We start from the raw sequence: 22,154 nt of genomic DNA, 5'->3' as shown, positions 1-22,154 counted from the left end.
GTTTTGAGCCATATAAATTACAATTTTATTAAAAAAAGTTGATTTACATTAGTTTACACAACAATTTTGTTCAAATTTGTAAACTTAATTAAAAAAAAAACACTTAAAACAGTACAATTACTTGTTTTAAACATTTTATCGGTAGCCTATATTATATGAATAACCTCTGATCTATTAATTGTTGAAGTAAAAACAAAGCAACCTTTCATAGTTTGGCAATAGAAACACCTGCCTATTTTTCTCATGTTTATATCCTCATATTTTTCACAAAACTAAAACTAGTTTCATGAGACAAATCAAACTGTATGATAATACCATCGAATAATTCGGCAAGATTATTTTTTATGATTATCAATAAAGGGGTATCCGTAAAAAAATTTAAAGAAATCTCGTCTGACAAAGTGTCCCATCTTACCCCATCCTACTATAACAACCTTGCGGTGTTTTTTTCGTATATGAACATAGGATACGTTTTTATGTATAGTAGGGTGGGGGAAGATGGGACACCTTTTCATTCTATTTTCTCGTCACATTTGGTACTAAACAAAGAACATCTAAAGAATTATTCAACCGTATGCTCATGACTCCGAAAGACCGTTGTTAATTGTTTGAAACCCGATCACGATATTTGGATATTATGTGTTAAAGGTGTCCCATCTTCCCCCACTCTACTATACTTAGCACTGTGTATTGCATTTCTGGGTTGAACGGTATCTGTGCATTCATGGGCGAATAGTGGTCACGTGGTGTCGTTGTTGTACTATGGCATCGGCAAGTGAACAAATGCAAGTAAAAAAAAAGTATTTAATTACCCAGCAAACAAAAAAGGCACGCTTTTTCGTTGATTTAAAATTTATTATTTTTATCTATTGATAATCAATTGTACACTGGTCTGTTTCCCATGACGACAAAGATACCAAACTCCACTTTCATCCAAACATCTACATCGTTTTGATCTGTCACATTCCATGCTTTTCTCAGGTCTCTCCTAAAAATTTCATTGATGTCATGTTTTTCCAATTCCTTCTCCGAAAATTGACCTTTTCTTTCGAGATCTTCCCTTTTCTTCTTCATGTACAAGTTATATGGTGATAGCGAGTTAAAATAGCCCAGCAGTTGAGATATATTCCATTTCAGGTCCGACTTGAGATCAGTGTTATGAACTTTAACAGGCGAAGATAGTTGTTCATATATGTCTTTATATTCACAAGTTAAATGTGATTTAATCTTTTCCATATAGCATCCACCGACTTTGCACTTTCTTGCCAATTCTGAACCAATTTTCTTCAACCTGTCCCTTTCAGATGCATCAGCCACACCAACGGGTGTTATAACGGGCATCCAGTATCCAAATATTGCTACGCAGCCTTGAGGACGAAGGACACGAGCCACCTCACGTAAAAACTTGTCAACGTCAAAGAAATGGATCGCCTCGCCACACAATACGACGTCAACACTGCTTGTATCGAACGGCAGCTTATACGCGTCTCCAACTGCATAGCTAACGTTGGGAAATGGATTATTTTGCTCGGCTTCTTGAATCTGTTCCGCGCTAATATCGATTCCGATAATATTATCAAAATAAGAAACAAACTTCTTAATCGCTTGCCCACTGCCACAGCCAACTTCAACCATCCGTCCAAGTTTGGCACCACCAACAACTCTGTTGTGAACATGCACGAACTCCATTATTGTTGGTGCCAATGTATCAGGATAAACGTCTCTGTAGAGTGAATACATCTGCGCCATGTTTTTGCTCTGAAACAGCGTCTTTCTAAGCACAGATTCTTTCATTTCTTTGTTCTCTGCCATCTTAACACAAAGCGTTGTTTCCACCAACGTTAGATGTGAACTGCTGGTTCTATCAACACTAGATGTGAACTACACCAGTTTTCGATGTATATTGAGCAAATATTTGTTCTCCAGAACTGCTCAAACAATCTTTTTTGCAACTCACAATGATAAGCAAGAAGGTCTACCTCTACCCTAATAAGCGGCTGCAGCGAAACAACATATTTTCGGGGCAAGGTCAATTCCGTTTGGTAAAACCTTCAGACACGAAGGAGGAAAACCAATTAACATTCGCAAACTATTTTTATGCAACGAAAAGTTTCTAACGATTTGTATTCAGACAAAAAACGCTTAAAAACTGCTATTTCATGAAGTCAGGGGCGAAACATTTGTAAACTTATGAATAAATTCCAAGAATCAGTGGTTTTGTCACTTGTAATACTTTTAACTTCGGTCATCAACTGTTTTCTAGTTCTACTAAATTCTCTGCCCAAAACTTTATACGCGAACATGCACTGTTGCTGGTTGCAAGTACTTCACTTATAACAACAAAATAAGTAAGCTCATGACACCAATTTATTGCTGTCACAATTATACAATACACCGTTCGACCAGCCGCGGTCTAAACAATACACGATGGCGAAAAGTGACTACACATTATTTGCATGAGCCTAGAGCTCAAAACGGGATAAAAACTAAGGAACATTCGAACGAGAGATGCCTCGGAACGCATTGAAGAATCGCAGGTTTTGCAAAAGCATCACCCACAATATTCCAGCGTTCTAGAGGCGATAGCAAGAGGATTTAAACGCGAGGTGTTTCGGTTGGCCGCGTCTTTGCATTAGCACCTTGTATGTTTCTACAGATTGAGTGTATATGATTGTGTTACACCTAAATTTGATAGTTAGATAGTACATGGGGGACTTCTAATAGAATTAAAATGTTGGTTGTTGTGGCCATTATAATATGTTGCTATTAAGTTGTATATAAATTGTACAGATACCGTTTTTTTACAGATTAATTTCTAACGTGAAGTCTAGAAATGTTCAAATCGTAGCATTAAAATGATAGGTAGAATTCTGAAATTATAGATAGAAATTAACACGCTATATGGTAAATAACGATGAGAAAAAGGCAGATTTGGCACTCGATTGCTCACCACACTAATGGTTCATATACAGGATATAGGATGCCGCTCTTATACAATAGTAACATCGGAACTACAAACCATAAATTGCGTTGCAGGAACATAAGCCGGGAACACGGCGTTTACATACAGCGTACGGATCGTATACATTCGTCATAAAAACGCGATTCGCAACAAAAAAAATTGTAAAAATTTGCTACATTATTTGAAGTTGAAAAAAATGAGCAACGCTGTGATGTAAACGCCATTTTAAATTAACTTTTGATCAAATCAATTTAAAAATCACGGTTTTTCAACTCCCGTGATGACGTCACCGATTACTATAATGACGTCATCAATAAGAAAGTTCCGCGTTGCCGTTGGTAAGAGTTGGTGCCGCTGGCGTCGGATGGTTTTGCGCATGCGCACTGTTAGCTTTTTTAAGAAACCCGGGATCCACAAGCGCCAGTTTAGCAGCAAGGAAAGCGTGGACACAGAACAGAAGGGGGTATGCTTGCTCTGATGTGAAGGACTGTGAATAGAAAATAATCTTAACTTGAATCTTATACATGTGTTTTGAATGGAAATTTATCAACGACATCTACTTAACCCTAAGATTTAGATTGTGAATCAGGGTTTAAGCCTAGAAACCTTAGAGTGGTGTGCTAGAACTGGTTATTTGTGTTATAAATCGACCCCTATTTTACATGTATCTGGTTATGTGTCATATTACAGCTTGTATTTGCCGCACATGACTTTGGTCTTGCTGGGGCGAAATGGTACAGACATAAAGAATGGGAATAGGAGATCATCAAAACAAAAATAATAGATTTCAACCATATTTCTTGCGTATTTAGGACCCCTTACTGGCAACATGCACTTAAGAGAGCACCCCGAAACATATAAAGGTGCCAAAATTGCCACGTTCAAGAGACCTTTAAATTATGGTGAAAACTTAATTCGTTCACCTGTTTATCCAGTTGACCAGTTGTTCTGTTTTGAAATGTAAATGTGATTTGTGTTTTTCTATCATCAGATGAACCTTTTAACTGAGAGAACTTATATTCCCACAATGTTTCCTGTGCATTTGGATAACTCATATTAGAGTATTTAATTCAGTGATATTTCCTAATCCTTTTATAAACAATTACCAACGCTATTTTAGAATTTTGGAGTAGTGAGGATACGGTTATATAATTCTGTAAAGTTTTTTTTCCATACGGGACAACGGAAGCGAACAAAACATGAACCATCTTACCCCGAAATATCAGTATAGTAGGGTGGGGGAAGATGGGACGCACTTTCATTCTATTTTCTCGTCTCATTTTGTAGTAAACAAAGATAATTTCGAGAAATATAAAACCGTATCCCCACGACTTCCATAGACCGCTGTTAATTGTTTAAACCACGATCAGTATATTTGGATATTACGTGCTAAAGGTGTTCCATCTTCTCCCATCCTACTATATAAACCGAGATGTTATAGACTGCTTCACTATACAAGTGTATGTAATGTGCAGAAGAGACAATGAAAAATCCTAACTTTATACATCACACGTGTTATAATTTCCCATCATATATAAATACCTGTGCTACACTATCCTCTAGTTTGAAGCCGTGATTAAAATGAATGATGAATTCACACTTTCGGTTGTTACACACGCACTCGTAACTTTGCTTCTGTGAAAATAAATCGTTCAGTTAAAAACGACTATAATCCTCTCTATTGTCGCAGAGTTATAAAGTTCGCGCCGTTGTTTTACGAGACGTGCGAAGTTATCTGTCACATATAAATGACGCTACGAAACAATTTGCATGCTTATTTTTATTCATATTGAGAATTTAAATCGTTAAGATATTAAAGCATTGTGGTCAAAGTCGCAGAAAAAATTAAAGGAAACAAAAAAAGCGCAAAGTTTTCGAACGTTACTTTATAAGCGTAAGTATACACGTGTTTTCTTCTGAATGTTCGTCATTATTAATTATTTCGCAGAATAATAGTCAAGAAACCATTATGTATTTGAGGAGTTTGAGGAGTTGGCTTCAAATCTCCCCTATAAATGTAAGATTACCCCAAAGCCCTTGTTAAAATGCCACGTAAATTCACCAAGTATATACTTACTCAAAATAATGCGACAATATCTGTAACAAAACGCCTTGACTTTCGTGTGTCAAAGCAAGCGGATACGATAATTGGGCTGTGTGTGGTACGTAGTGGTTTAATCGTTGCTATATCCGAGTTTAAGAGCCGTTTCCAACGTTAATGAGATAATCACTTGAAAAGTTACAACCTTGTAGTGCTACCTGCAACACGTTACTATGTCAGAGAAACTAGTTAGAAGAAGAAAAATGTCCATGAAAAGTTGATTCTGTGTTTGTATTGGTTCATTTGGTTGTAAACACAAATTACCCAATTCCAACAGACAAGCATACTAATGTTACGAGTTTTGAGAAAAGGTGTCTTCAGTAGACTTGACGTTATTTAAAATGGCTGGGAGTTTGTGAACAACATAAGTTTTCATAGACGAGTAAAAACATGGTTAGAACATCACCATAATAGAGGTTTTGATACGACTAATTCCACTGGGCATCGTCACCAGCCTGGAGCAAGTTTTGAAAACAATTAAAAATGGACGGGGGACAATTAACCGTCGAATTAAAAGCGGTGACGACGATTACTGTTGCGTCATGAATTGTACACTGTAGTCACAAACTGGACGGGCAAGTAGCTACCACAGAGAAGAGAATAAAGCCGCAGGGCATAGAGACACGATCAGCTGTATAGTTTCCCCAAGAAGCAAGAAAAGCGAAGATAGAAGCGAACTGTCGTGTTCAGTATTTAGAGAGATCAAAAATTTCGTGAATTTACCCGGAAATAGTTACTATATACCCATATTTATGGACACAAAATAACTAATTTACGGAATTTCGCAGTTTTTTACTAGACGTTAAGACAGTTGTTATACCAAAGCCAGACAAGAAAGGATATATTACTTATGCTTATCAATAAGACATTATGTTTCAGCGTATAACGCACGAGGTAGTACGCGTAGCATTCAGATTTTGTGTTTGTGGTTATAGTTTTTTGTTTGTAGTTGTTTTTTTAACAAGGTGTCAACGGTGTACGTTTAACCATATACAATAATTTGCTTTTACGTTACAGACCACGTTAGTTACCAATAGAGAGGGGTATATACGTGTTCGTCTGTGGCCCAGGGCGCCATTTCTATTTGATTATTTAGAACCAAAGTGTTAATAAGAGTTATAATTGATTTAACTTGGGAAATACAACATGATTGATTCGAAAGGCATCCTACATCTACTATCTACCTATGCATTGCTACCATATTTAGTCTACGGACAAAGCACCACGAGCCAACCACAAGGGCATTGCGCAAACTACTTAAACCGATACACCAATGAAAATCAATGTGTTTATAGGTGAGTTGTATAGGAATATGAAGCTACTGACACCTTAGGTTAATTAACTTGAAAATAGACCGTGTATATGTATGTATACATAGCAGACACGAATTCAGATTTAGGAAACGTTTTAACGTGATTTTCTGAGCGTTTTTGGCACAGGTTAATGTATGTCAATAAGCATTATACCATAATACTCATGTCGTTATAGGTTAATCGCTTTATTTCTAAATGTCAAGTTACGAGTTGTTAATTTGGATTTTAATGTTTTTAAGTTTCATCGTCCCGAAGACGGACAGGGATCGATGCCCAGGGTTGGAAGCTGAACTTAGAGAATTAGAAAGACAAGTACAAGGTAAATATAATTGCTGTATGGGTGTTGAGGTAACGAGCCAACTCTGGCTAAAATCTTTGCTTTTCTAAATGGCAAGCTTTGTCGTCACACTTCACCCATAGAATGAAGGGATTCTATAATACAAAATGTCAAAGTAACTTTGCGCCCCCATATATTTATAAAGTAATGAACTCATTTTTGATTAAAAGGTGTTCTAAAACCATTTGCCGCGATACGGTGTATTTAGTGTTTGAATGCAAAAGTCGGCGTCCTTGGTTGGTTGGCTGTTCATACGCCGGCCAGCACTTGGCGAGATAATGAACTTATAACCCTTCTGTACTTGATAGTGGTATTGTGTAAAAATACCACAATTTGCAACTACTGTACATTTATATATAAGACGTTGCTTTCCCACGTTGAACGACGTGTAAAGCAGTTAAGTTGTAAGTCTAGTTACATAAATAACAGGGTACGACTTCAAAACGTGACAATTTCGCTCAATTTGACTGCGCTCTGTATATGCGAACCAATTGAAAAATGACAGAGTTATAACAGATAATGACAGTTAAGAAAACTATCGGGAAGATTTAGTCAGTGCGACACTCTGGTATAAGTTATTTAAACGTTTTAGAAACTCTCTTTTCCTTGTGCAAGAATGGCAGGGAAACAGCGTATATTTCAACGCGTATAAGGTTTATCACGTCCATATTCGAGGAAAACTAGAAGTACAACATGAAGTAGTGATATAGTGGAACTAAACGCTTGTTGATAAAATTACGTGTGAAAAAGCCAAGAGCATTAGCACTTGACTTTGTTTACAGTCTACTATTTAATAATATTTTAAGTTGTGTTTGTAAACAAAATAAATTAAACATAACACATTAGAGACAGGTTTGCATTAGTACGTCTCCGGATCTCCGGGATTTTAGATATGCGACCTAACATAAGTGAAGTTTTATTAAAATACCCACAAAACGTCACTCAAAACCGTCAAATACCACACACTAATACTTCTAAACCACGAGTCAGAAATCAGTGTTGGAATTTTATTCCGTAGACTTGAAAAGACGTCAAGACAGCACCGACCAGCAGATCCGAACACTTCAGCAGAGTAGTGACACCAACAGAAATTTACGAAGAGTAGAAGTACAACTAGCTCAAGTACAAGAACGAAAGAATACATTGCAAGATCTCAACACACAACTGCAAAACCGGAACAATGAACTTGAAACCGAGTAAGTATTAAGACGATGGACTGTATTTTGCAAAGTATTGTTAAGTGTAGTATGGAGGCAAGAATGGTAGTTCATGAATACTTAATTTAAAACCAATATTGGTAATCGTTATTAGTTATGGTGTGATATTAACAAATATCAAGATGTTCTGCCTATATCGGATTGCTGCGTCCTGGCTAAGTTTGGATAATATGTTCTGAAATCGCAACTCAGGCTTGCCGTTGGTATGTACCCCAAGCAAAAAGTAACTTTGGAATCGAATGGAAAACTACAGCATCCGCCTGGGGGGAAGATTTAGTAATTTAAGTAAACAGCATGCTCGGGATGGTGGTTAGAAAAAACGACCACACAGTTTTGCTAAAGGTTAACTAAACTCGTTGGTGAAGATACAACGATAAAATCATTATACTGGTTCATAACATGAACGTTTTTAACTCAGGCGGGTTGGGCTTCTGTCAATACAAGATCAATTTGCGCCTTTGCAACGAAACCACACACAATTACAAAGAGATTTTTCGGCAATTCGCCAACAACTGCTAACACTGCAAGCTCAACATGAATCGTTGAGGGGAAACTACACCAAGTTAGGGGTAAGTTCAAAGATTGTAAACCAACAATTACATTTTTAAAGTTGTACTGTTGCTGAGGTTATTCTTTTAAAAAACTATAAAATCGTATCCTCACGACTCCCATAGCCCGATGTTTATTGTTTAAAACACGATCAGGATATGTGTCCTGTCTCCCCCACCCTACTATACTATTATTAAGACAAGGTACAGATAAAAGGAACCATCGACAAAGTATAGCTCATGAAATATCTTCATTTAAACAGCGTGCTAAGAACTGTTCGGACGTCAACAAGCATCTTCCATCGTGTGCAGTTATACGACAGTGGGGTTATACAACATCAGGTCATGCTATGATAGATCCTGACGGTCAGGGTGGAGTGAAACCGTTCATGGTTTACTGTGATATGGACACAGACCCAACGACAGGAATCACAGTTATACAGAATGATATACAGGTAAGGTGAACGACGACCTTGTACGTTGAGAGTCGAATACAAACATGTTTCGATTAATGGAAACGTTAGATATTGAAATCACCTTCACATTTACGTGCCTTTTGAGATATGTTACCACTTTGTAAGAAAGGCAACCTAAATTGATAGTTATGTGAAAATAACTCGTATACATTGAACGTTCCAGCCCAACCGTACGATACAAGGTTGTGACGAACCAGGATGTTTACGGGTGGCAGTCAACTATGCACAAGCAAACATGCAGCAGATCCAAGCTTTGATGTCGATTTCACTTGCTTGTGAACAGAAGATAAGATATGATTGTTTGGATTCGAAACTTCTTAAAGACGGTTAGTAATTGTATATACTTTTTAATTTTAGAGCTTTTTTAAAGTTTTTTTTTGTAACATAACCGATAATGTGAGAGTGGGAAAAGAATGGATGGGTAGGACTGTGAGTTTTTTGTGTATAACATTTGTTTCTGGGGTTATAAGCCGACCCTGGCCTCAATTCCATGTCCCGCGGCGTGCCTCGCCCAAAGACCTCAACTATATAGAATTAGAATTAGAATTACCATATTGGTTTCAAATATGTTGATGCATTGTAGGAACCGCTTGGTGGGAGTCAAGAGACGGTGAAAGAATGAATTACTGGGGTGGAGCAGCGCCAGGTAGCGGCAAGTGTGCATGTGGTATGAACTCCTCATGTTACGATGCGAGAGAGAAATGCAATTGTGATGCTGACGTAGAAAGATGGCTTTATGACGAAGGTATGGAGGGATTGATTTGATGTTTGTTGCAATACAGTTGGGTTGATGATGTTTATCTTCAGGTTATCTTCGTGATAAGAGCGAGCTTCCAGTAACAGCTTTAAAGTTTGGTGATGTAGCGACCAACCGTGGTGAGATGGGAAGGCTAACAATTGGGGCGCTCAAGTGCAAATGGAATGCGAATATGTCTGTGCCCTCATGCGCTGCCTTGCGACGGGCAGGAGTTGTTGGCACGAGGGTTTACAAAGTTGATCCGGATGGTCCAAACGGTCCAATTCAACCACGAAATTTAATGTGTCAACTCCCTGCATATACCGGAGACTTTTCCGCCACCTCTACGGATACCGGTACAGCAGTGGTTGTGCAAACGACAGATCCTGATCTATACGTGTTCACCGATTGCGGGCAGCGGCCGGGGCATGTCGGGCCAACCAATAGCCTTTGTAACTCAACGTATACTGGTTCTAATGTTCACGTACGCGTTGAAAGAGGGGTGCAACTTTGGAGAGTACCAAGGAATGGTCGATACCACATCACAACCAAAGCACCTGGCGGTTACCATCGGATAGTGAACAGAACCGCGAGAGGCGCTGTGGCGTCTGGAGAATTTCATCTACGAGGCGCAGTTCAAATGAAGGTAAGAAAAAAGGATTCTATTTTAAGCGGAGATAAATTTTTAACGGGCCTGAGATTTAGGCCACTTTTTTACCATTTGCCCAACAAAACACCAATATCTCAATATATACTTCGCTCATGCAAACAGTGCGATTATGTTCTTAACCTTATCGCTACACTGAACTCCGAGAAAAAATGATACCCTTTAAGGTTAACAGCTGAGGAATCGGGAGTTAACAATATCTTTGCATTTATAGATCCTAGTCGGACAGAGAGGTCTCATGTTCGGTGGATCAGGAGGAACCTTCGTTATTATGATGGATGGCGAATACACTGAACGACCTCTTATTGTATCTGGGGGTGCTGGAGGTGCAGCGGCACCTAACGGCGGGACAAACTACGGGGTGAGTGTTGTCGTACTATGTTTAGAATGTCGTCAGTATGTGAGTCAGTGTTTAATTAAAAATGTTTAAGCGGGAACTGATCACTCGAAGTGTTTCTGAGAATGTAGTCAATGATGTAGAATTGGGGGAATGTAGAATGAATTGAATAGAACGTCGGTAAACAAGTATATTTGCTTTAACTGTTTAACTTAGGTTCATATTTCTAAAACGTATATGGGATTCCCGGAAAGTTTAAGCTTTGTGTAAAGTTGCGATGACAATTAAAGCGACGAAACTCAATTACTTAAACCCAGGGTTCTCATAAACACTACCGTGGATTCCAATAATCAATTGTTGTTCCCAGATTAGTGACGCCAGCATAACAAGTGACGCTAAGTCAGGCTCGGTAACAACTGACATGGAGGGAAGGGGTGGAACTAATGGTGGAGGTGGGGAACATGGAAGCAGCTCGGGAGGTGGAAACACACCAGGTATATAGATTATTATAACTTGTGAAGAATAAAAGTATCCACTAAAGAAGGGAATGGGCCAACTATGGGTTAAATTTCAAGCCTCCGCATGGCATGCAAGGGAACTATAAACCTTATAGAATGAAAAATTAGAAATTGAAATTAATTATATTTTATGCTGCCCCTCGATAATTGATGTCTTGAAAAGACAAATCTGTTTAAAAGTTATGGAGAAATTTAAACATGTTAATGACGTACTGGGTGATGCATTGGTAAGGTTTCAGCTATTTACCTGATAGTCTGCTAAAGTTTACTGCTTATGATGGGTGGTATAGCTTGTGGAAATCTTTATTACTATTATATAATATTTATTTTTTATACAGGCGGTGGTGCAGGGTATATGAGAAACGGAGGCAATTCACCGGATCGTCGATTTAGGCCGCTCCCAACACCAGCATACGCCACCAAAGGAACCAACAACCCAGCTGACACCACGGCACCGGGTACTGGTGGTACTTACAACTATAACAACAGGGCTAACTATAACGGGGGGTTCGGCGGAGGAGGTTCTGGGGCGAAAAATGCTCCAGGAGGAGCGGGAGGGTACTCCGGAGGCGGCGGAGGAGTGGTGGATGGATTCTCCGGAGGAGGGGGGTCGTTTGTGGACAGTGAAAGAGTGACAAACCACAGAGTAGAAGCAAACAATAGAGGATTGGGTGAGGTCCGTATCAGATACTTGGGCGAGTCGCTTATTATAAACCAAGACATGAGAGAGAACAACTAGAAGTTTAGTGGCAACTTGTTCAAACACCTGCCATGTAAGAGCTGCAATTCCCATCGCGCTGGTTTGCCGCAGTGGTCCTCGCAATACAGTTACAATGTTCGAAATGTATTTAAGTTATTTAAATGAATTTGGGATATTTGATCTTTCTTGTGCCACTTGAACGCAATTTGTAAAAAGACGAAGCGATTTTTTAATTAGACGCATGGTCACGTGTCTTTTGCTATTGTTATCAATAAAAGAAATATCTAAATATATTGCTGTGTGTGTTAGAACAGATAGTTGCGTATGCGATCGACTTTTTTAGATAAAAAAAACACTAAAAGAGAATTGTTTTATAGAAAAAGCCAATGTAGTGACCTATAGTACCTGTTAATGCTTACATGAAGCAAAATAGTTTTGCTAACTAAACTATGTTTTTAATATAACGATTAAAAAGTAACACAAGGTCAATGCAGTTGATTAGGTCATGTGGGAATTTGAAAAAAGACACAATTTACAATCTACGAGCGGTGGTGAAGGACTTACGAGTTGTTTGTTGAATTGGTGTTTGCTTTTTAAATTACTGTTTACTGAGCATACAAGGTGTATGCCGAACTTAGACCGGCACAGCGTCTGTTACGGTGCGACGTCATCAGAGTTTTAATATATACGACGCGTCGAGGTATTTTCGTGGGTATTAAAACAGATAACACCTGGACACGTGATGTCAACAAACTATTTCTATTGATTGAGATATAAACTAGACTACAGAGTCAAGACGTGCCCGGCAATTGAATTAGAAATAAAGTGTATACATTAGGATTTCTATACACACATGCGGAGAGCCCAACAATCGTCATTTCCACACCCTGTGTATCATTTGAAAGTCACTTTGTTGATTTGTTGAATGAATGTTAAGCGCAATAGAGATTTTTTATTGTATGTTTTAAACTAGTGTAAACATTGTTGTTTTAGGAACTTGCAGAAACACCGTGGTTTAATGCAGCGTCGTCAAAATGTATGTTTATTTTACATTTGAAAACACGCAACTCGTGCGTGGACACTTTATGAGCGTTAGATGGCTTATGAGTGGCAGAAGTCCTGCGTGTTGAGGCGAGGTCGCTGTGGACGTGCTTATGCTCGGCAGTTACATATTAACCGTACCGGACACCGCTATTCCCTCACAGGATTACTTTAAGAAGTAGTTAATGAAAATTCCGAGCCCTATACATGACCCAGCATACACCATAGCAAGGTGATATACAATTTGTTTACAGAGAAAGCATAGCTTAGGCCAAGAGTGCGTGTAATTGCGATACGGGTGTTTGTTGTAAGGGGGGATATGTTGTTTTACGTGATCGTGACAAGCACTCCTATATTATAAGTCTTCCTGTTTATCACGAGCCAGTTTTACCATAGAAGATCTTATAGACATCAACTTGAACGTATGTTTTAGATTTCAACATGGCCATATAATGGATAGCAACTATACTATGTAAACTTAAACGTGTGTTTTAGACAACACAGAAATTTATGACGGTTAGCAAGCTAGCAAACGCACCGTATAACTTTGAGTAAAACACAAACACAGCATTTAAACTGATATTTTCCCACCTGCAACTTGTACACTGCTTCATGGGTCGCTTTCTGTAGGCGTTCCTCCCATAGCGTGATCTCATCTGAGGGTAAAAAGTGCAACATGTAAAAAAATACTTTACAATGTTTTTTTTGTCAGTTTCAAATCCCACAAGTAATAAATTCCACTGATGAAATTCATGATTCAATTAGTTGAACCGGGTGGCGCGAAGCTAAAGGGCAGAATGAACTAAATTGAATTTAACTTTGAATTTAAGCTTGATAAACCAGGGGTGGGGAAATGGATTATACATTTGGGAAGGAATACGGCAAAAAAAAAACAAAAGTTGCATCAAATTAACATATCCTGCTATTTTTCTGGGTGCACTGGAGTGAAAGTTTAACCCGTTATTTGTGTAAGAGGGGCGGTGTCGGTCTACTATAATAAAACGTCCGCTGTCCTGAAGTGAATTGATTTTGGCGTTTCAACGATTTCCTGTCCCCTACCTTTACACTGGGCACTGCAATAGATTGGAGGTTTCGTGCTATGTTGAATGCTCAAGCAGTGTTCCCTATTGTCCAGCAAATGCCTGGGTGGTAGGTGGGATTTGCACAAAGATTCGTACAGTGTAAAAACTCGGGAACACTGTTCCCAATCGAGTTCGGATTCCTGAAAAAAAAATAATGAAAAAGTTTAAATCTCTAACAGCTAAATTTGTTTAACGAATTGTTCAACTTCAAATATAGCTGGTGATCCCATCTATTCTGTTTTCAGTGCAAAGCAAGCATGACGTGGTTACCACGCTTAAATGCTTTAAATGAGATTGATATTGATAAATTAGTAATAAATGTGACTACCGTGGCGAAGCGGTAATGGCAAGGGACACGGGTACACTGTAACCAATCCAAATATACGGGTGGAAGCAATTACATGCTTTGAACATGTAACACTAAACCCAATGACACCTGGTACATGCTATTTGGTAATGTGGTAATTTGTAACGCACAAATGAAACTGTTGGACTGAAAGGTGAACGTACTTAAGCAAGTAAAACAGAGCTTATGTACCCTCATACACAAATCGTACCGAACATTTAGTTTTAAAATTACGAAAACAAACTACAGTAAATTCCAAATGGCACTGAAAGGCGTATTTGTTGCCATTTTAATGTATTCGTATCGTATTATACCGACATATCATTGTGTCGTAATTTCAATTATACGCCTGTGGGATTTCCCAAATCAGTTTGAAAGAAAATTACATTCCTTTGTTTGTGGAATGTTTGGACCGAAAAAAACAACACAAGTATTCGTTTGGCTCTAAACGGAAAACAACGAGCGAATGTTTACATTGGGTCGACTAACACACTTGAATGGCTAAAGACGGAAGCATAGACACAAAGGTAAGTGGAAAGCGCGCGTATAAGTGCTTAAATATCGATCCAAATGTTCGTAAGTGTCGCTTAGTTTGTCACCAACTTTATGCATATCTGAAGGCGCTGTCTGCTATTATTGTAGTTGTATATATCTTTTTATTAAATCTTGAGTATTTGATATATTTAACAGATTATATTTTATTGGCATTTTGCTTTGATTGCTATAAAAGTAACTGACGTGTACGGTTTGAATAGTTCTTATAGGCTTAAGTTATAAAGTGGTTGCAATTTTAAAACAACGAACATAATATAGAACAGTCTACAATACTACTGTTTATATTATGGTTTGGATACCATACATACAACATATAGCATTTTCTGCAGCAGCGTTGGTAAAATTAAATCGATTTATTCGATAATGCGGGCGTGAGTTGAGACCAGGGCTTGACGTCAATCGTTAAATCAATTTAAATCGCGAACGAGCAAGAGTGATCCCGGGGTCGTGGGAAAGAGACAATAGACACAGAAGTCTATTTACCGCCGTGTTAATAACGCTATCAACACTTAATGAAGTCCAGGATAGAAAAGTAAATATGAGGCTTAATTAAGACGACGCGGTTTCTAAAACCTTAACACTCAGACAGTCATTATCATATTGGATATGACGTAAAGAAAAATATTATTGATTTTTTAAAGGAGACTAAAAAGTGATTAAAAGTGATAATCCATAGCGCGTTGATTAGGCTTGATTAATCTATACTGATTGTAGTTGCAGTTATATCGCTTTAAAGAAGTTTTACAGATATTAAAAGTGCATAATATACAATGTAGGAATATATGCGTGACAGCTTCGCAATATTTAACTTACAGGCGGGGTGTCGAAGATATAAATCTTATCGACTCTGATAGCAACAAAGCGAGGCGACCATCTCTCAGTGATGTTGGCTTCATTTGAACGTTCAGATAACCAGCCTTGTGTAGACACTTTGCGTTCTTGGGTGACAGAGTCATTTGTCTGCATGTAAGTTCACATATCAATACTACATATCACGCATAGTGACAATCCCCTATCAGTAATATATAGCTGCAAAAATGCTGGTACTCTAATCTAATGCAAGTACCAGTAAATAAATCGACGTATTTGGCTATGCATATCTAAACACTATGAACCATAGTGTATCCCGTTGCAACGTAAATTACAAGGGTATTAGCGAATAGTAAAAGAAAGTATACTAAATTAACTGTAAGTGTGAAAAATCTAGGGAAACAATTTGTTTGAACACTCCAGGAATAAAACGTTGCTATAGGATTGCAAACGTGAATGCAACAAAGCCAAGGTGGCAACGTTGTGTTGCAGTGTTTAGATCAATAAACGTGCACGAAGTGTTCTCCTAAGCCAATGTATTATAACGGAACCAAATCTATTATTGTCAGCTGTAGAGTAAATTGCTTCCGTAATTGCTGCAAAATAGGGATTGGTTCCGCCTGAGAGAATAACAGCGCGACTGGTAGAAGTTGGCATACAATGTGATAAGGTAATCACTAAACTAACAGAACACCTTGATAATAAGCCCAAGTTCGACGTTTACCTGAGACATTGTTGCTTTATGAATAGTCGCGGTTACCGAGCTTATCCATTCGTTTAACTCACTCTTATTCGAGCAAATTATAAGCCCTGTAGATTCGCCTTCGTGTGGTATGACTTCGAAGCAATTATTTCTGCGTATATGGTGCAATTAAAACATTTAACCAATACTAATTAATATCTACATGCGACACTGAGGATCATATTTAACTAAATGCATCATCTCATCCATGAAATTGTATTTTGTATCTTTTATATAAATAAACCAAGTTTACCCTTTGAATGTAATTGTATGCAATTAGTAAAGGTTTCGATTCTTGTGAAATATTACTACAACATAACTCTTATCTAGATAGCGTGAAATATTCACTCTGGATATATATAAGTATTACTATACCTGCTTTGGTCTGTGCCATTTATGTAGCGTTCCAATCTTGCGAACGCGAGTGCATAGATCTTTTCTTTTCCTTCGTTATTTGAATATTCAAGATGTGTGCTTGCATTAGGGTCGTTGCGGTAATCCAAGTGAGTGCTGCTGTTTGGATCTGTTTGGACGTCGCCGAAATTTCGGTGTTTCGCGTCTGCAATAACAGCGCGTAGTTCGATCGCGTCTTGCGCGCTCTCGTTCGAATGTTCGTGAATATTTTCATTGTTTGTGGGCGGCTGGTCGGACGATGTAGAGTTTTTACTTGGAGCTGCTTACGTCATCGTCCATTGTGTCGTAACAGAGGAGGGGAACATACAAATAATAACAAGTGGCGTGAGAGAGAATCAATGGTGCGGAATGTTTAATTGGTGGTCAAGCAAAATAAAGAATGTAGATTTGAAAAGGTAAAGGTGTAAAAAGGGCATTTTTTTAAACTAGTTAAACATGCTAAAAATAGTCATATTTTACTACTTGTAAGCAATTAAAATTACAACTTTAAATTAGGAATGCAAGTCAAACAACAAACTATAGTGTAGACTGTAAAATATCATCTCCTTTTCTGCTCTAAACACCAAATAGAGTACATACCGTTGAAATAATTACGGACAATTAAAACATGCACAGTTTAATTGGTTGTTTGATTTGCATTCTCATTTAAGGTTAATTGAGGTTAATGAAACATGCACAGTATCAATTCACTCACTCACTTGCCGATGACACTGAAGGTCGAAGCACGTGACCCGCTCCGTCGAAAGCACGGACTGTAAGGGCGACTTCAGCCCCACAAAGTCGGAGTTCCGAAACGACCTCATCGTGCATCATACGGTCAACCCTCTTGTCATTAACAGCAAGTATCGCGTCACCGGGGTGGAGAAGATGGGTTTGGTCAGCTGAAAAATATTGGGTTTACCATCTTTGTGTTTAGGAGGGTTGGACTTTAGCTAGAATCCACCAGAGTTTTGACCAACAAATGTATATGCGGTAAGGGTAACTCATAGGTGGGTTTGAGGTATATGAAACAGAAGGCCCATGTAATAACAATTATTCTTGTCAGAACCCACAAAACGTTTACCCAGAAACTTACATAGGTGGTTATTTGTAAGCAGGCACAAGGTGTATAACGGAACATAAGATATATGTTATAACATATCCTTGTCAGCCACCCAGATAAAAAAGTTACTCAATTCAAAAGCTTGAGATATTTAACTTTAGATTACTATCAATTTATTTCTTTGCTTTGCACAAAATTAAGTCCAGAGTACGGCTGTTCGCCCCAACTAAGCCAACTTTTCTATGGAATATATATTCGATATCGATATATGAACAAAAACATAGCCATGTCAAATATAAAGTGCCCGCAATAGCACCTATATCAATACTACTGAAACCATGTGCTATTAAGCCTATTATGTTGCTGGGCAATTCCGCCACCACCCAATAATAATGATAACTAGTTTATGACATCTGGCACACTTTCATTAATATTACTATTCATACACTGCTGCCATTAGTTTGTCAAAAGGTAAAATGTTTAAATTTTCAATGCAATACTCTACACTTTTTTGAGCAGGTGGTACTGTAGTGTAAACACTAATCTGTTGTGCAAAACTATTAATCCTACCCCGCTTAAACAGTTTAAATGCACCATGTCCTGTATATAAATAATACATAAGAAGTTAAGCATGTGGCTAAGGGCAAACATAGGCTTAAAAGTGCATTAAAATGTCAAGCCTATTCACCCATAGCGATAGCAAACATGTACTGTGTTATAATACAGGTTTCACAGATGGGTAACAATCGCCGAAAAACTAATCAATCTTTTGAAGCGACCCAATTGTGATTAAATATTTATAAGCATAGAAATACCAACACCTACTTATCTATAGCAGACTAATAACAATGTAGCTTTATTTCACATTCTTGCTACAAGTATCAATAAGTTAATAGTCCAAATAGTTAACATAACAGTGGGTAAAGGTTCAATTACTCTACACAAAAAAAACATTTACAACATCAGTGTTATTGTTCCCCAAATTCCTGGGATTTGTTATTCCACTTGTTCTGTTTGGGCAGCTGCTTTATATGCTCTTTGAGTAAGCAGACTACAAGTCATAGCACGTAATCAAAACGATAATTTGAATTTCAATGGGAATCGTAAGTGTTGTTGTAATGTTGTAAAAGTAATATTTCAACTTACCAGCTTGGCCTGGAAAAACTCTCGAAATAAGGACAGGTATTCCATGCTCTGCGCCACCTTTTACACTGATGCCAAGTCCACCACCTGGTTGGCGCTTAATTTTTACGACTCTCTCTCCTGGCACATCGCTTCCAGTAGGCTGATAATTGATAAACAGCATTAACAATTTATCAGATGAATTAAATTAAGGTAAAGTACTTCTGTCTGTTTGCATTTGCTTTGTTAATGGAAAGAATATACTTTCCAGGGCCAGCACTAATTGATTTTAAGTCTATTTATACCTATACACTTATCAATCATACAATTAAAATTTAACAAACAATAAATCAAACTCGTTAATTAAATAAATGCTTTTAGATAAAATTGGTTTTAATTTGAAACACTTTGTTTTGTTTAGATTTCAAACTGTTTATGGGTTTCTAAATTTGATTTTTCAGTTCTAGATTGTATCACATAATGATAATAATATGATATCAATTATATATATTTTTATGTCCAAAACTTTTAACATTTATTTTATTCATGTTAAATGTAAACAATAAAGATTTCTATAATTTGCAAACATATAACAACGTTATACAACATTATGTCTCATACATCTTGGGTGATATGATTTTGAACAATAAATATTTCTTATTCTTACCATGATTGTTGAATTAGTTTGATCTGTTGATAGAAGAGGATCTGATGTATCTTTAGAAGCTCCACGAGATCCTGACTCTGTTGAAGATATTGAAGCAGTGGTCTGTGAATAAACATGTTCAAAAATGTAGACTCAAATAGTGGCCAAATATAAAAATTTTACTAGCGCTTCACAAAATATGAAAAAATATTTTAAAAAATAATAATTTAAATAAAAATCTGCCAAAACATTGCTAAAAAAACGTTTTAGACTGGTATTAAGCACAAATCTAAAATTTTAAGATTAACATTTTTACAATCAATAATATTAAATTTCATTTTTTTCTTCGATAATACTGACGATAATTAAAAAATACCGAAAAAATAGCAGTCGTTAAAACATAGTTGAGTTACGTGTTTTATTGATTGTCAGTTTGTTTAAAAGCAACTAATTTTAGTGCTTTAAAACATGGTGTTATTGAAGTTACTACCTGTCTAGAAAATGTTGGTGTGACACAAGACGCTGGACTGATGGAATTTGTTTGGTTAGTTGGTTTATTAAGCGAAACAGAATTATCGGGAATAATATCGTTGATAATAAGTTGATTGTCGGTGAGTTTTACGATGACTTTTCTCTCGGCTGCTCCATCTCGAAGGGCTAGGACTGCTTCTTTCATTGGACAACAACCCAGGTAAAGTTAAGTTGGTTTTATCACTAATTCAATTCCTAACTGAAAATAAAACAATGTGACTCTTTAATAAAATGAATATTCTTTCATTTGAAACGTTTCATACAAAAATCATCTCATTTCTGTTGTTGAGCTAGCCTACAATATATTTCTCCACTTACAAACACTGTACAGTACATGCTATATTGTAGTATATATTATAGCCCAGTCTGCATTACCATAGTAGGCACACAAAGCATACGTGAAAAGATAGACTTCTTTCTGTACAGCCTACCTGAGCCTATAACTCAGTATACAAAGACATACTGATAGTGATAACTAACGTGACTCGTCTCGCAGTTTTTCTGACTGCACTGAGCAGGGTCAACAAACTATACTATATTTTAAACCCGCACTGCCACTAACGGTGAAACCGACGTACATTCTGCATGTGTACTTAGTAAATGGGGACGAGGTTATAAAAACTGAAACATTGCGTGAAATTATTTGTCAAATCTGAAATAAACAAAGCAAAAGAACAGACTTTAACCTAAGATTACCCAAAACACGTGTATGCCACGTGTTACACTTTTTTGGTGGGAAATGTAAATATTTAAACTGAACAATAATTTAAAATGGTTAATTAATAGTTAATATTCGGATTTTAGGGGTCTGAATAAAAAAATCAAAGTTACGTTAAACAATTAAACACATACATATATTGTCCATGTGCCCACTAAAACGACTTATTTTTGATGTAAATATTTTCGCGCTGAATGATGGAGTTTCGCCAAACTACATTCATAGCTATAAAGAAAACCCACTGCTGCAGTAAAACACTGTATAATTGCGTTAATATTCCGCCAATTACATGAATCAAGATGTTATATATAGTAATGAGTTAGATGGGACACCTTTAGCACATACCATCTAAACATACTGACCGTGTTTTAAACAATTAACTACGGTCTATGGGAGTCAGGAGAATACGGATTTATAATTCTTTGAATGTTCTTTGTTTACTACCAAATGGGACGAGAAAGTTGAGTAAGAAGGTGTCCCATCTTCCCCCCACCTTACTATATATATATCGCACTTATGCTTTATTATAGTAGGTTGGGGAAAGATGGGACACCTTTTCATTCTATTTTATCGCCCAATTTGGTAGTAAACAAAGAAAATGCAAAGAATTATAAAAGCGTATCCTCGCGACTCCCCTAGACTGTTTTTAATTTTTTAAAACACGATCAAGACATTTAGATATTATGTGCTAAAGGTGTCCCCTTTTCCCCCACCCTACTGTATAATCGTTTTATATTGTCCGATCTCACGTAAACAATAAAATATGTAAGTTGGTTCATCTTTTGTTATTTAACACATTAGTTAAATAACAAAAGAATAACTTTACTCAAAGCTGATTAAAACAGCGCCGAAATTATAACATTTTGCGTGTCATAAATAACAATTTGCGTGTCATAAATAACATTTTGCGTGTCATTAAACTTTTTGTTGCGAAACTACAGCAGCATCGTTCCAGCCTTACAAAACACCGTTTTTGTGTTGCTGATAAAAACCAGTTGTAACAACAGACACAGAAAGAGGTCAAACCGGTACGAATTCTGATTCAGATAGTAACCACAGCAGCAATGAGGCGAACAGTTCAAATTTTAAAAAAAGATTGGGCCCTTATTATTACTATGATGACCAAGTTACATCGCGTACGATGTAGCCTGGGGCTTAGATCGAATTCTTACAGAAATTGTCGATTTTGTAAG

At 37.2% G+C, this 22,154-nt stretch overlaps 3 protein-coding genes across 4 annotated transcripts; 1 reads left to right on the top strand and 2 right to left on the bottom strand.

Annotated features, from left to right (window-relative positions):
• Positions 1 to 561: 561 nt before the first annotated feature.
• LOC149725288 (putative methyltransferase DDB_G0268948) lies at positions 562 to 2,212 on the bottom strand. Its single transcript, XM_089892939.1, has one exon. The coding sequence runs from the start codon at positions 1,810 to 1,812 to the stop codon at positions 877 to 879; it is 936 nt and encodes a 311-aa protein (XP_089749065.1). The 5' UTR covers positions 1,813 to 2,212; the 3' UTR covers positions 562 to 876.
• A 137-nt stretch (positions 2,213 to 2,349) lies between these two features.
• LOC149725286 (gamma-2-syntrophin-like) lies at positions 2,350 to 20,468 on the bottom strand. Of its 2 annotated transcripts, none has more exons than XM_089892919.1 (12): positions 20,203 to 20,468; positions 19,734 to 19,835; positions 19,091 to 19,229; positions 17,601 to 17,783; positions 16,864 to 17,161; positions 16,471 to 16,600; positions 15,750 to 15,896; positions 14,013 to 14,175; positions 13,545 to 13,609; positions 4,505 to 4,597; positions 3,886 to 3,996; positions 2,350 to 3,449 (listed from the first exon to the last, which is right to left on the bottom strand). In XM_089892919.1, the coding sequence occupies exons 1-12, from the start codon at positions 20,386 to 20,388 to the stop codon at positions 3,273 to 3,275; spliced, it is 1,794 nt and encodes a 597-aa protein (XP_089749045.1). In that variant the 5' UTR covers positions 20,389 to 20,468; the 3' UTR covers positions 2,350 to 3,272. The 2 variants fall into 2 exon arrangements, with proteins under 2 accessions (XP_089749045.1, XP_089749046.1); XM_089892920.1 differs by having other exon boundaries at positions 19,734 to 19,810; positions 20,203 to 20,241.
• LOC149725287 (uncharacterized) lies at positions 6,060 to 12,205 on the top strand. The gene is made up of 11 exons (XM_089892908.1): positions 6,060 to 6,358; positions 6,616 to 6,695; positions 7,732 to 7,909; positions 8,349 to 8,499; positions 8,742 to 8,933; positions 9,118 to 9,280; positions 9,538 to 9,699; positions 9,762 to 10,336; positions 10,572 to 10,718; positions 11,062 to 11,188; positions 11,551 to 12,205. Exons 1-11 carry the CDS (start codon positions 6,210 to 6,212, stop codon positions 11,949 to 11,951), a joined length of 2,325 nt encoding a protein of 774 aa, XP_089749034.1. The 5' UTR covers positions 6,060 to 6,209; the 3' UTR covers positions 11,952 to 12,205.
• Positions 20,469 to 22,154: the final 1,686 nt, after the last annotated feature.

The sequence above is a fragment of the Ciona robusta genome, chromosome 14 (assembly GCF_009617815.1).
Source record: "Ciona robusta chromosome 14, ASM961781v2".
NCBI classification, from domain to species: Eukaryota; Metazoa; Chordata; class Ascidiacea; order Phlebobranchia; family Cionidae; genus Ciona; species Ciona robusta.
The sequence above is the reverse complement of the archived record's forward strand: the minus strand, read 5'-3'. Positions and strand labels throughout refer to the sequence as shown.